At 41.7% G+C, this 15447-nt stretch overlaps 1 protein-coding gene, 1 long non-coding RNA gene and 1 other non-coding gene across 4 annotated transcripts; 1 reads left to right on the forward strand and 2 right to left on the reverse strand.

The window, feature by feature from the left end:
• Positions 1–4726: 4726 nt before the first annotated feature.
• On the reverse strand, positions 4727–7051 carry LOC116614183. Its single transcript, XR_004294407.2, has 2 exons — positions 5704–7051; positions 4727–5421 (listed from the first exon to the last, which is right to left on the reverse strand). It is a non-coding gene; the product is annotated as an uncharacterized LOC116614183 (long non-coding RNA).
• On the forward strand, positions 5488–5571 carry Trnal-cag. The gene has a single exon. It is a non-coding gene; the product is annotated as a tRNA-Leu (tRNA).
• A 2758-nt stretch (positions 7052–9809) lies between the features above and the next one.
• LOC5506493 (lactadherin) lies at positions 9810–15017 on the reverse strand. 2 transcript variants are annotated; one of them, XM_032374868.2, is made up of 9 exons: positions 14719–15017; positions 14178–14428; positions 13646–13759; positions 13053–13176; positions 12650–12848; positions 11860–12052; positions 10835–11074; positions 10413–10548; positions 9810–9978 (listed from the first exon to the last, which is right to left on the reverse strand). In XM_032374868.2, the coding sequence occupies exons 1-9, from the start codon at positions 14817–14819 to the stop codon at positions 9894–9896; spliced, it is 1443 nt and encodes a 480-aa protein (XP_032230759.1). In that variant the 5' UTR covers positions 14820–15017; the 3' UTR covers positions 9810–9893. The 2 variants fall into 2 exon arrangements, with proteins under 2 accessions (XP_032230759.1, XP_001627199.2); XM_001627149.3 differs by having other exon boundaries at positions 9810–9981; positions 14719–15007.
• Between the last annotated feature and the right edge of the window lie 430 nt (positions 15018–15447).

A 15447-nucleotide genomic window follows, 5' to 3' on the forward strand; every position in this document is an offset into this window, starting at 1 on the left:
TCTAACCAGAACACAATGGAACTGATAATATGCATAGCTATAGCTAATATGATTCTCCATCTTAGGGATAACCATTTGTAATGAGCATATTATATGTTACAAGCTATATTTCCCGGGGGGGAAAACTCCCTTATATGGGCTATACAGGGACATGCCGCTGGACAGGGTATGGTTATTGACCTCTCTGCCCTAAACAGGGTATACATTTGAGGCCTCTCTGTCCTGAACAGGGTATATATTTCAGGCCTCTCTGCCCTGAACAGGGTACATAATTTTAAACAACGCTGCCCTAAACAGGGTACTAATTTGGTTGCCTTGCTAAACTGCTGATCCTGCCGCGGATCTGATTGCCTTGCTTGCTCTCACATGCTAGCAGGGTCCTAAAATTGAGGGTGTTGTCCTAAGCAGGGTCCTAAAATCAAGGGTGTTGGCCTAGACAAGGTATGGTTTTTTTAGAATTTTTGTCCTAAACAGGGTCAGGCTTAAAACCCCAGTGGTACCGCTATACCCAAACATAGGCTATCAAACATAGGAGTCTCCCCCCCTAGCTATATGTATATTATATACATTGTATAACACATTAAACTTTGTATTCTTAGAAGTCTTTTTTATGTTGTTATGATATTCTATCTTATAAGTATATATAGATATAATAAATTTTTACAATTTTTTTATTACACTTTATACAAAAGCCCAGGGGCCGGTTCCTGAAAGGCCGATTAACTTAACCCTCGATCAGCGCCTAATCCCGGGTTAAAATTCGCTAATCGTAGGTTAGCTAACCAACGGATAACTCACCGTTCCCGAAAGCCAAGTAATCCCCCGATTTACTAACCCTGGATTGAACGAGTGAAAAACTGGTTTGACGAGTAAAATTCACACAGGGTACCCAGTATATAATTCCTCAACCCAACATAAACCACTGACACTGTTTTGTGTTTGGCATAAGAGAAGTTTATTATAAAATCACTACAAACTGATAAATGAAAAACTAAAATAATAATAATAAACCTCTCTGCCACCCTTCACACAAAGCCCAGGGTGGGAGGGCGGGGAAAAATATGAGCTTGATATATAAACGTTGAAAAGAACAAAGAATTATAGAGTGAAGCTGTGAACGTGTGCTAGCAATCAAGACTAGAGATAACTGAAATACAATATGCTGGCTTGAGCAATTAATCCCTTTAAGCTAGGTGCCCAAAGGGGGGTACAACAGAAAGCAACTTAAATTTACCTTTGGTGATTTTATTTTCGCAGAAAAGCCCTAAAACACCTCTACATCACCTGTTATTACCTCCATTTCATGGCCAAAAAAGCGTCATTTGCAGGATTCGAGTTGGTGCGTGACACTAGCGAGACAGATTCATTTCAATTATAAATTTCATGTAACTGTCTGTCCCAGCACAATTTTCAAGTCAGCATCGCAACGAAGGTCACATAATAAAGCGAAATGCTAGGATATTTGATCCCTACATTGTTTTGTGTAACGTCTTTTTTGTCGACAACTTTATTTTATGAAGCTTTAGTTCTACTACAAAGTTTGGGAGGCCTGTGTTATGCCAACTAAACAGTGGGTTAGCGAGTTAACCCACCTCGCGAGCAGGGTTAGATTTTACCTCCAAACTGACCCAGAGTTAGCGCTAACCAGCGTTTCGGGAACGGAACTAATCTGGGGGTAAAAATTTAATCGTGGGTTAGGGTTAATTTAACCCTGGGTTAGCGCAAATCGGCTTTTCAGGAACCGGCCCCAGAAGACAACATTACATCAGTATAATGTACAGATCCAAATGGGCAGTAAAGATTTCACTATAAATCAACACAAGTTTTAAAAAGTATGGTATGCGCCTCTGTGAATCACTAGTTGCACTGACGTTCCAAGTCTTAGCCATATTTGTTGGAGCAAAAAAAAAAAAAAGAGACATACAGCATGTAGCTTGTCTACACCATGCCTATGCAGACCATCTAGTTTTTCTTCAGCTTGTATGTAGTCTTTCTAGTTTTACCAGTAAATTAAGATTTTAGCTTGTTTGCCCTTGCAAGTGCCACATCTTTGTGCATTGGGGATGACCCAGGGAAACTGGAGTACTAAACAAGGTGTGTAGGCAGCACTATGCTGCTTGCCTAGAGGAACTCAAAATGTGTCGGTTCCCAGCTATGGCAATCCAGGCCTGCTAGGGTATACACTCAGAAAAAAGTGTACTGTGTTTGTCGGCTCCTAAACAACAGAAATAAGCCTATATCCAGTGCTCAAGATGCAAGGAATAGTATCACTCCATATGCATTTTGGAACCATGAGAGAGTGCTCTACTAATGCACTAATCATTTAAAAACCCCACCCCCTGCTACGGTCCTGATTCTAGAAATTTTATTAGCTAGGACAAAAAATTATACTTAAGATACACATAACACAACATGATTCCGAAAATTTAACTTTAAACCACTCCTAGAAAAACGTACCCATATAGGTTGTTCTAGCGACGATTTATGTCTTCATGTGAACGTTACTTGTATTTTTGGCAGTCTTTGGTTCAGCGAATTGTTCGGGAAAAGGTTCGGAACTCGCCGCCGTTCGTGTGATAAGTCCGTAACCGAGCGTAGACTAGTCCCCAGTTCTCTCACGACCAAGGGCAACCTGGGTATGGAAACGAAGCTCTACCTGTTTTGGTCTTCAAGATCAAACATGGCGGGTTGAAAAAAACAACTCACGCTATCTTACGTCTTCCTGCCTTAGATTTAATTTTACAGTCTTTCATCTTAATTTTTGCCACATAACATCACATTGCTAACACAAGCGAGCCAACTTATCGCATCTACCAAGTATGAATCCGCTTACAAAGGCTCTCGTAACAAACAAATTGAGTTCGGTTACCAAAAGTATTGGCTTGGATGATAAAGATGAAACCACAAGCGAAGATGCGGGAGTCTCATCGAAAGAAATGCGAAAAATGCGTGAAAAAGAAGAAGCTGAGCGTGCCAAAAGAGAAGAGATGTATGCTAAGAGAAACGCGGATCGAGAAAAGAAACGAGAGCAAATGAGAGCCAAGTACGGTATACAGAAAGACAAAGATGGACCCAAAAAATCCGGGGGTCATAAGGAGGAGGGCAGCGACGCCCCTACGAGAAAAGGGTCATTAAATCGGGAAAAGTCCTCGGAAGAAGATGACAACAAATGTGCCATAATGTAAAAACCAATAATTACCAGAAATAATGATATATTTTTTTCTACACCTTAGTTATTTTGCAAAAGAATTTAGATTTTAAAATATATTGATAAACTAATGGTCAAAAACAAAGTATATATGCACAAGAGAACTCATGCTCGAGGATCCAGCATGCTTTGCGGGCGCTCCCAAAGGTCACTACTCAAGGATCCAGCGTACTTTGCGGGCGCTCCCAAAGGTCACTTCTCGAGGATCCAGCGTACTTTTGCGGGCGCTCCCAAAGGTCACTACTCGAGGATCCAGCGTACTTTGTGGGTGCTCCCAAAGGTCACTACTTGGTTATGACCTTTGGAAGCACCTGCAAAGTACGCTGGATACTTGAGCATGAAGAGAACTATGAAAACAAGATGGGTTTGAGCCAATGAATGTCACGTATTGAGAGTCAGCATTATGTGACACTGACTAATTTTCCACTGTTTGTGAGAGTGCCTGTCTCCAAAATTTTGCCTGTGATGCTTTTATGATGCTTTTACAAGTGTAAAACAGTAACACTAACACACATGCCAGCAGCGTGGCGGTGGTGGAGAGGGGGGAGAATCAATGGGTGTCTACACTCCCAGCCTATGGTCTTGTTGATAGTATAGGTTTTAATATAACATTAAGTTACACAGACACTATATCGTCACATACCCCCTGGACCTTTAGAGGACTCATGATAACAACAAAAAAACTCTGTTTATTGAATATCTAGGAGGATGTTTACAAAACATTAATTTTTCATTATAGAATTTTGAATCACACTTTTATTTGCAACAAAAAGTACTGCTGGATGCAAGACATGAGTTCTTACATAGTATAGCCTTATTATACCCTGGGTACCAGACCCTACAAACTTCTCTTGCCCAGTGGCGCTTGTCACTGTATTTTGGCTGAGCGTCAATGGATGAGAGAAGTTTGGAAGCTCTGGTACCCAGGGTAGCATAATTAGGGATAGGTGTTTGCAATCTCATTTTTTTGTCACAACCCCTGAAAATTACCGGGAACATAAAAGGGGTGTAGTTTTTTTTTTTAAAAGATCAATATGGACATTGAGTAAGTGATAGGTGGGGGTGTAGCTAGGGAGGCGTGTTGCTAGGGAGGACTTCCAGGCTGTTCTTGTGTATCGAAGCATCAGTAATCATTAGACTTTTTTCCATAATATATCTTTGTATGCAGGCCCATACTTAGGATTTTTCTTGGGGGGGGGGGGAGACGGAATCCGAAAAAAGGACCTAATTTTTCCGGGGGGATGAGTTCTCTGATAAAAATCTAACCACCCCCGAAAGAACAAAGAGGGATTTTTTATGCCTTTGCAGTATCTCCACGGGACGTTTATTGTCGATTTGGCCACATACCAGAGTGATCTAGCTTATGCTTTATAGTTATGGCTACAAATAGCACGTTTATTGAGAACCGAAAGCGGACCTTCGGCCGTTGTGGGGGAAGGGGGGGGTATGTTGCCCTCTGGGTACGGCCTGGTATGTGGACGTCACCCACCTGGTGGTGATAGAAGAGTTAGTCTATAATTTTATCTGATAGAATTTATTTATAATCTCAACACTTTCAATTTACAGAATATTTACAATATTTTCACAAACTATTCTACAATCAGCTTTTTTACTCAATTGTATAATTTGTCAATAAATATTATGTTATTGTTTATAATGAGAATGTCCACTCGGCAGTATCGTTCTTGACACAGGGGCAACAATATTTTGCTGCTATACATAAATAATAAATAACGATAATTGTCTCTTCTTTTTCCTGTTTAGTGGCGGACTTGTGACTGCGTGTATAAGGGAAATCGTAACATTTTCGACATCGTTTCCCGCCACGCGTTGCTTGAAGCGCGATATTATTCGGGCGACGGTATGTTTACGTTGTCTCACTCATCTCTTGTTGCTCATTGAACCCAGCTGAACTTGTGATTATTTAGAGTTTTCTTCATTGCGGACACTGAACGAGGCAGCTCACAAAACTGCTCCCCTGGCAAAACTTTCTGCAGTGCATTTTGAGCCCTGGCCTTTTCCTCATCATGTAACGAAGTTCCGTACACAGGCTCATGCATCTTCGGGAAAACTGCACACACCCCATGAAGCACGAGTTTTCATTAACAACACCTCCCCTCCGTGGTCTTGGTTTGGCTGAGCTGTTGCTAGGACACAGCAAGCCAACAGCGAGAAACACAAGCAGAATTGCGACGGAGATTTTCATTTTCGTTCTGAAAACAGGGGAAAGCATCTTGTTGAGAATGATTTCAATATTTAGATCCTTTATGTAAGCAGATGTCAGGATGGCCGAGCGGTCTAAGGCGCTGCGTTCAGGTCGCAGTCTGGTTCTCCAGGCGTGGGTTCGAATCCCACTTCTGACATGCTTTTTTTTCTCATGTCTCTTTTTTTAAGAAACGTGTATATGTACCACTAACAGACTTTCAGACTTGGGAGATGTCGATGTCTCTAGCCGTATCACACTTCTTAATGAAAACAATATATCGATCTCTTACCTTTTAGATAAATGGAACTTGAGATTATTTCTTGACTGTTACTGATCACTCTGGATCTTTTTCTTGTGTAATAGTTGTTTGACGTTGGGAATTATGACTGTTCGCTGGCTAAGCCGGGTTTATATAAGTGATTCTCGGTTGGCTAAACGCACTACAAACTCTTCCGGATATGGTGCCCCCACGCGCCTGGAGGCAGTCACCTCGCGAGCTTCGAATTCTTGGCTTGCATTCCTAGACAAAGGAAATAGCATGCTCTCTTCTCTCAGGCGTGGCGAGTAATTAAATTCAAGAAATCCGGAATGTCTTTTCTTGTGACTTAAATTGAATGGTATCCTTTGTAGTGTAGCCTTTATTAGTGAACTTATCGGAAAGACTTGTCGATCATGTGGGGAATTTAATACGCCGTGGCTTGCGAAGCTATTCATAGACCGATCTCAAACCGAACTTTCCAGTACGACTATAAATAACCGGTTTTCTGTATCCTTCAAGTTTAAGATAGTTTAATTGCACTATACCGCTGATTAATGGAATTGATATTCCTTTTTTAGCGTGTCAGTATTTGTCAGCATCGCTAACATAGTTTTCTCTGTCATACACTATCATTATCGTTTGCCTCTTTTCAATATTGCTCACAGCAGCTAATAGCTATACTGTTAATGCCGCTCATCTAAAGGAAATGCTTTTGCATGTGTTTTTTTCTTTTGCTATAAAGACTCAAACAGCGGGCCATAAATGCATTTGTTGAAAGATTGAATTATAACCATTAGGTCATCCAATGCGCATCATAATCAAAATAGTGTTTAAATATAGCAACGATACTTGAAACTGGCGATATGGAAAGACAATATTAACAAGGAGAAAACAAAATCTTAGTAACTCTTTGTTATTACTGAAAAAGTTGGAAATGTGTGTGAAAGGGGTCAAAATGACCATTCCTTAAAGTCATTGTAACCTAGAAGTTATGATAGCTATTTGCTCTACTTGACAGAAGAATCTTGAGCCTGGTGCTTTGTTGATGAGTTAATTAAAACAGTGAATAATGAATTAAAACATTACCAAAAAAGACCACGATATGGCCTTCATGATTAGTCATCCGTACTATGAGACGAAAATACAACAGTATACATCCAAAGAATTTCCAAAACAACATATTTCTTCAACTGATAATTGTTGTTTCCTTGTACGAGGTAAGTCTGTGAGCTCGGGCCATAGCGACCGTCGCGTCGAGGTGGTCACGTCTTCTGGGCAAATGATCAATGATCAACGCAAAGAAAGATAACGCAAAAAACAAAAACCCCATTTTAGAAGATCTCAATCGGTCGAGACTAGAACGCACTTCCTTTTCTCTTCAACATAGTAGTTCAATTTTAGTGATAAGATTTGAACTTGACTTTTTGGAAAGCAGTTGGCAAAGCCTTATCTGATGTAGTCTACCGCAGTGCGCAAATAACAGGGCGAGTTTTGGCAATAAACGAAACTCACTGGCGAAAGCGGTAAATTTAGATTTACTGTCTACTTTTGGACTCTGAGGGTACGTGTATACCTCGACAAGAACAATCATTTTCTTATTCTTCAAAGAATTCTACAACGTTCTAAAAAATATATTCTTTTGTACAAGTTTCCTTGACCAACAATGTGACAACTTTGTTTCCTTTCGTGGTTTAGCCGCTAAAACCAAAAGTTTGTATCCTTTTTCCGGACAAAGGAACTCGTTGTTCGATCGCAGCATTTCAGGTTTTACAACCTTGACTGGTCTTTTAAAAAAGAATCGTACATTTTGATTTTGTGAGTTCCTAAAGGACATTTGGTAGGTTAAGCTGTATTGTCGCTCGCTACAATGCTATGAAAAATAAAGTCCTACAATAGTCGAGCAATTTTCCCGCCTTGTCTAGTTAAACCCGCACACAGACCCACAGCTATCTGTGGCATCGCAACCAAGACTTCCACCCAAAAGCAGACGTAAATTTGTCCGCTTAAGAGCAAGATTGCTCTACTTGACCTAAGTCTATACAAAAACACGCAGACCACACCAGACCGTATTCGTATACTCTTTAACATCGGTTGAGTTTATGACGATTTTCTCTGAGAATTCTCGTGCGCAAATCAGTGTTATTAAGGGGGCAAGTAAGTTTTTTTTCGTATATGATCAGATCGTTTGGAGGGCGTAAGTAGTACTTTGATTGTCCGGTTGTCTTCCCAAGATAACGAAATCAAAGACTACCAACTGCGTGGTTGCAACCGCACTTGCTAACAAGGGATCAAATAGTTTCCATAATTAACTCCTTTTATTGTAATCTAACTTGCCCTCATTTCCGGCCCTAATGGCCGCTAAGCAGGTAGTTACCGACTTTTTTCCCGAGCTCTTATAACGAAAATCGAGTACTGTGCGAATGGATATCGACGTATTACCACAATTAATACAGCAATATCGTGGAATCGTCGGGTGTTACCGTCGACTATGTGGCATACTCGGGGTTTGGCGACTACTCAATCCCGAGACAGATCCGATTACTCTGACGCACACGGGATACTATTTTGATAACCCCAATTCCTTCCGCTTACACACTTTATTGGAAAAAAGCAGAAATAGGTTCAGAGATAAAATCCAGTTAAAATATGGTTCTACCTCAGACCGCAGAATATGCGGTCTTCAAGCAGTCATATTGCGTATCCAAAATTCGTGTCCCCATGCCATTTTTTCTGGGTGATGATATATTTATCTAAGACTTTCTATGCTCACTAACAGTGCAAATAATGACTTTACTTGTATATAGGGTCCTGAATGATATAAAAACGGCTCTCTTACACAATGACGCAATAGTGCTTCCCATTTAAAGAAATATCGCGTGACAGTGTAGGCGCCCTGTTGCGATGGACATTAATAGCAAGATTTACTAATGTAAAGCCATAGCCACCGAGACAGAAATAAGAGCACGGCGGTCTCGCATACCATAGCTTAGCGGTAGATGTATCTACTTTTTTGATCGGTCGCGCGACCGACAATACGTGACATCACGCTAGCAACCTGACCTTAAGCGCAACAGTTACGGAAGTTTCTGTTTTTCTATAGATAGGTGTTCTTTCAAATTATTTAAATTTATTGAAGACCACTTAATTGAAGTTTACGCATCGTGAGCTTCGTAGCTCCATAGAACTCTCTAGCGTCCAACTATGAATTAAAACCATACTTTTGTGACGTTAGTAAACTTCCCTGTCAGATGGAGGGGTGGAAGTATAATGCGCTAATCTCGGAGAATCTTAAGGTAGGAAGGTGGGCAAGAGATATGTTGAAACAACAGATCAAAGGTCGAGAGTTTTAAATGAAACCGCGTTAGGCGGTGACAGGCTGTGACAAGCACGAGACACATCGAGTTTTTGAATACGAGCAGGTAGTCACAGTTCTCGCGAGACACACACTGCGAGACACACATGCGCAACGCATCATGAGACTCCGAGTTTTGAATACGAGCAGGTAGTCACAGACCTTGCGAGCCACATATGCGCAACCCATCATGAGACTTCGAGTTTTGAATAAGAGCAGGAGTCACAGACCTCGGAGCCACATATGCGCAACGCATCATGAGACATCGAGCCACATACGAACAACGCGCATCATATGGTAATGATAATAAGTGGGCAAGAATGCAGAAGCCGCACACATAGTCCAAGCAAAGTTTCGGTGGGGTTAATGGGTGTAGCTTTAGCGATCTCGGTGTTTTGATGAGGTTTGTCATAGTGATGGGTTATGGGTGCTGAGAAGAGACAAATGGAGTCTTCTTTTTTAGTATGGTATACATGCTTCATACGAGGCAGGGTCATGGGTGCAGACGTACAACCATCTCACAAATTAAGACGCGTTCATACCAGGTTTGTTGTAGTGGGGGGATGCCTTATGCTAGGAAGGGTAAACTGATGTAGCCCGTTTCCTTTTACCCAAGCTCGGAGAACACTCAATTAAGTGTTCTAGTTTGCGTCATGTTAAACTAGTTGGATTAGTAGCTGTTCAGAAACTCTGTGTTTATGTGGTTTGTTCACGTGGGTTTCAACCGCCGGAGACCACAAAAAATGTCAAAACAGTGCAAAATAAAATACATATCAACTCGTGATTATTGTGTTGATTTTTATTTCTGATAACATAGAACCATAGAAACAGGAGAAGTGCATGACGTATGGTAATAATAAAGACATGACTAGTCAGTTTGTCCGTGTGTACTTGTTTGCTCGTCTAGAAGAGGACTTCCCTCCACGTCATTTAGTACATGTGGTCTCTTGGAGCTGCTGGTGAAAGAAGTAAACATAAATTTTTTGAAGGGAATTTGTCTTAAAACGTAAAAAGCAGTCCCCCACAGGTGCATACCTAACGGAGTAATGTATCCGGCTAACAATCAAATTTGATTGTTAGATACGAGACTGGCCTCACGTTTTGATTCCGAAGCTCCAGTGGAACCTCTATATAACGGTTACCCTCGGAACAGTGTCTATAAGTAGGTGTATATTATTGGATTTTATTTGTAAATTTCGCTCTTTGAATTTGGTATCGGACCGTCAGAAGATGTCAGTTATATTGAGGGTGTCCGGTTTAAATAGAGGTCCGTTATAAGCAGGTTCTATTTTAGACACTACGCCGATCGCCTTTATGTACTCGTAACAACTCATGTTCTATGATGTGGGTCCCTCCATACTAGCACATTCACTTAGCTACTCCATACCTCTTGTCACGCCAGCTCCATACAATCGCAACGAAAGTAATTATTCCCAGGCTTCCCACGGCCATTAGTAACACAGCTACCAGGCGCAACTGGAAGTCGAGGGCTGATGGGGGTTCAGGCGCATGCGCAGCTCCGCCTGGAGGCAACCAGTCAATCAGTAAGGTAAGTAAGTAATATATTTTTCTTGGTGTTGCTGATAAAAAGACGCATAGGTATCGTCCACATCCGCTATATAATCGTAGGGCGTGACTACAGGATTGGTGCTCCGGCTTATAGTTTCCTGGGACCAGCGCCCTGGATTTCCGCAGAGCCAGGCAGGAACACAAGCAGGTTAATCAAGGCATGAAGAGTATGACTTCCTTTTTGCAGGGCGCGATGTTTATCAAAATTATCAATAGTACCGGTTGATTCTGATAACTTACCACACGTTTTGTCACTTTCCGCTGGTCGGATGATCTTGTTTAACTCGCAGGCGCTTTGTCGCATCTTACACAAGTTCCCGTAAATGAGACCATCATCCGCACAGACTGGTACTCCCTCAGGGCATTCCATTGCGCATGAGCACCCCACTGCTTTACTGCCGACCTTGCATTTTGCGTATGGCGGGCATTTTTGTGAACCACAGAGTACGGGTCCGTCCTGTTTCGTTGCGAGGGATACCTCTGTAAAATGGAGCCACAATATCTTGGGGGCTGGATATTTTGAAGCTTTTTTTCATACCGTAAATGACCTAATAAACGACCCCTATCAAAGGAACGCCTCCTATCTAATGAACGCCCCCCCCCCTAAGCATAAGTTTGTATTAAACGCCGCCCCCCCTTCCTACACTCCTCCCAGCTTAAAAACAGACGACATAGGAATTCCGTTAATATAAACCAAATTCAATTGCCTTTTCTTAGTAGCTTGGCTTCTACACTTGGTGAGTCTAGCTCAATGTCAAGAAAGGCTTACCATACAGACAATAATATTAAACGTGTTTCTGACTAAGACTAGAAACCCACTCCTTAATAAACGCCTCCTATCTATCAAACGCCCCCACCTCGGACCATCAAAATTTAATAAACGCCCCGGGCGTTTATAAGATTATTTACGGTACTTCCGTAATCTTTCAAGGCCTTAAATGTTACACCTTACAAAGACCAAGTAAACGAGCATCCCTTTCACATGGCGAACGTTCAAACACTTCAAAATGCCAGAGCGTTTCCCTATACTGCTAGACCTTTCGGATTTTGAAGGGAACATTCAAGGAGCCGTATTACAGATATTGACATGACCAATACACAGCTCTATTTGACCAAATTTGCCGGCCCAAGAAAAAGAGGACTAAAATATTAATTATATATCTTTTTAAAATTTTATCATCGAAAAGTGCTGGATTGTTTCTGTGCCGCTGGTGCAGCATATATATAGTTCTAAAATAGAAAAAAAATTCCTAGGGAAGACTAACCTTTTGTTTGGCCGAAGAGCGCATGTTCAGCGATGGTTGGTTCCAGTCTCTCAGCTGCGCAGCCGTACAACTCGGCACGTAGACAGATCCCTTGGTTCCAGGCCCTTGGGTGGATACGCAGATATCGAGCATGAAAACGAGGCTGAAACCACCTCCTTACGACTGTCATTTGATCACTGTTTCCTGTGAATACCTGGAAACAGGAGATACAGGTCTCTGGCATTCAAACACTCGCTAACTTTTTCCCCAGTCCCTCACGGTCAACATCTAGGAACGCTTTGCGAATAAGTATTCTAAGCTTTGCCAAATGAACAGACTATATTGCCAGAGTAGGACCCTAAGGGTTTATAGAGTAAGCAATGCTGCAGCTCGTTTTTAAGTAACGTGCCCTATCGCGTCATTGACTTTGACTGACACTCGCCGTCGAGGCCAGTGGTAGTAGGGTACACCCTTTGTCCATTCTGGTAATTCCACGGGTTTCATTGCGGGGAACGTTTCGAGGTCCCTCAGTTTGGGGACTTTTGGGGATCGTTTGGGGTCCTGGGATCATAACACAAGGACCCTTGACCAATCAGAGCGCGTGATTTACGAGTGTCGTTGTTGTGAGTTTATGTTAATGAGACAAAAACATATATTAGATTGCGCTTTTGAGGCTCTATTCTTCGTCTCTTGTGATCACAGACAGATGGTTGGTATACTAAGGGAAACGTGTTGGTTATCTTTGAGATTATGTAAATGATGGGCTCAAGCACGACGCAATTCAGATTTAAATGGTACAGTGTTTCCTTACCTTTAATTTATCCTTCACTTTGTACTCGAACCAGTTCTCTTTATCGTAGCTGAAGGTCACGTAATACTGAGTTACCCATCTAGGAGAATGGGGCGAGCCCTGGGTCGCGACCGCTGACAAAAGGTGAAGAGCTCCCAAATCCACCTGAAGAAACTCTTCCTTAGCAGGTTCAATACACCAGGACGTTAGGAGGGATGGACTGGCGAGGAGAAACGAAAAAAGGATCAAATACGCCAATGTTTTTTTAGTATTTAAATGAGACCCTGTTTCTATTAATTATTTAATTACATTATATTCTGAGTCACATTCATCAGTGACTACGTAATAAATAACTATTACCATTCCTACCAAGGTAAGAGCAATGAAATTGTACATAGTGCACATTTGTCTTGTGATGACATACCATTTGTTAGAGGTCTGCAGTCTTGCGTACAGCGGTTTATGCCTACTATCCACACCATTCACAGATGACGTCATTTGTGAGTCCTTGATGCGCATGTCCTCTAGTCCAAGCGGCATCGAGCATTCTTGAAGTACCAAAAAAAAAATATTTCGACTACAACCCTGTGACAGTGCGCTATGCCGCGGATTGCGAATGCGTGGGGTGACGGGGTTGAAGAGTTTCATAACGGGAGGTAGTTTTATAACGGGAGGTAGTTTTATAACGGGAGGTAGTTATATAACGGGAGGTAGTTTTATAACGGGAGGTAGTTTTATAACGGGAGGTAACCACTGAGAAAATATAGTAAAAACAGAGACCTATAATTATTACTTTGATTTTATGTTCGGAAAATGCTTATTACTAAAATTTTATTTGCATTTGTTCACAAAAAAAGCAGATTGGATACTAAAAAAAGCAGATCTAGACATCATGTTGGCCGTTTCCTGCTTGTGGTTGGTTAATATTCAGAAATGTAAACTATATGAGTATCAATTATATACGCAAAAGTGACACAAACTGTAAGTAGTATAAATACACAAAATTTTAAGCCTTACCGTCACAAGTCCGAGATAAGCTGCACACCAGTACGGCAAGCCTCATGCTGTCGCGATGACACGTGGTGGGCACACCCTCTTGCGAGGTGTTCGCCGCGCCATATGAGTAACTCGCTGGAGTGCGAAAAACATATTCATAATTTTGAAAACCTTCCAGTTGTTAGAACCAGCTTAAAATCTTTAAGGATCGCTTAAAAAGCTCGGGTTTACCGAGTTAAAATTCCTATTCCAGAGTAATAAGCCGTGAGTTTTAACAGTGGAACCCCGTTAATATGAATTGGGTGCCGTTAACAGCGGATAATACAAAAAATATAACGAAGGATTCTTTTTTCCGGACTTTAAAAACAAGGTGTCGTTAGCACACCACTCTTTTCGCCTACTCGACAAGCTTTTAGCCTCCCCGGCACCGATTTAAATTGAAAACCCGGTCTTCCCCCAAAACATGGACTAAAATCTAGTAACAGAGGGTTGTATTAGCCCGAGGTTCCACTGTAGCAAAGGATAGGGTTCACTTATGGTTTTGCTGTCTCACCGATAAAGTAATAGATAGATCCAGTAGAGTACCCATCCACGAGGTGTATTATACTCTCTGGGGCCAAATCGCCTGAGTTGGTACACTCTAGCACGCGCGCGTATTCCTCGCAGGACCTCGAGCACGACTTGAACCCTTGGAAGTTAACAGGCCATATCTCCAGAGTAAAGCCTCCGCGATGATAGCGTTTTGGGCATTTTAACTTTAGCGTGTCTTCTTGTACAGCAAGCAACACCTTTTCGTTTTTTGACCTGAAGAAACAAACAGTCAGATTAGAACAAATCGATGGTAGGTTTATTTACTAGATAGTCAATCAAACTATTGTACCATTGTATTAACAGTTATAAATTTGCGAGCGTTTCCTCCCAACGTCCGCTAGACAAAGAAGTTGTTTTGTAAATTTGAAAGATAATGTTGCAATTGTTCTTTGTTCACGTTTCCGTTGCCAGATGGTCAATTGGGCTGCACTAGCGCGGGCCCTCTTTTGTTGTTCTTTTTTTTTTTGTGAGTCCTACAGATTTTCGCATGCGCTTGCACATACCTTTGGAAGAATTCAGTACTCCATTCGACTTCATGAGTCTTCGAGAAAACGGACAGGAAGTTCGTTGTGATCGTACATATTACAAAAACCCACCATTTCATTTCGCGCTTGTCGGCATTGAACCGCGCGCGTGGTCACCTTCGAGAATGTGGCGGCTTGTAAATTAATGACGTAAACAATTCTTAGAATTGAAATGTAAAGGCCTTTACGCAAGAACTTGTTTTCGTCCTGGGGAGAGAGCGCTCTAAGTCGAATTCTCTAGGACAGCTGAATGAGCTTGGCACAAGATCTTGTTTTCATCCTAGGCGATTGCGCATTAAGTTGAATCTTTTAGGGCAGTTGAGTTTACTTTGGCTTGAGTTTGGCGCAAATATTTTTTTTTCTCCCGGAGAGTGCACTTGAAGTTGCGCAGAGGGGTTTTGACTTGCTCCTAAATCAGGCATTACCAGTGTTGTGTTTCCACCTTTAACCCATTGACTCCTGGCTTTTTTGGAGCTGAATTTACAAAAAAACAGACTGAAAACAGATACCTCCCCCCCTATTCTGAGTTTTATACAGCCCGTCAAAGTCAAACACAGCTGCACCTAGTCAGCGGTATCCAAGCTTTCCAACAGTGCTTTGCGGTCTCCACTTTTAATACCTCGTCGTTGTGCTGAAGCCAGCACAAGTTGATGGTTGCTTGTAATTTTCATCAAAAATACAGCTATGAGCATATTAGGAGTGTCTCAG

Source organism: Nematostella vectensis, chromosome 3, assembly GCF_932526225.1.
Source record: "Nematostella vectensis chromosome 3, jaNemVect1.1, whole genome shotgun sequence".
In the NCBI taxonomy this organism is placed as follows: Eukaryota; Metazoa; Cnidaria; class Anthozoa; order Actiniaria; family Edwardsiidae; genus Nematostella; species Nematostella vectensis.

Bases quoted from the DNA above. Each gene is read 5' to 3' on its own strand.
- LOC5506493 (XM_001627149.3), bottom strand. From the start codon at position 14,819: ATGAAATGGTGGGTTTTTGTAATATGTACGATCACAACGAACTTCCTG. The intron at 13,177-13,645 runs GTAAGGCTTAAA...TGGTACTTCAAG, and splicing joins CTTATCTCGGACTTGTGACG to AATGCTCGATGCCGCTTGGA. The intron at 12,053-12,649 runs GTAAGGAAACAC...TCCTGTTTCCAG, and splicing joins AAGTGAAGGATAAATTAAAG to GTATTCACAGGAAACAGTGA.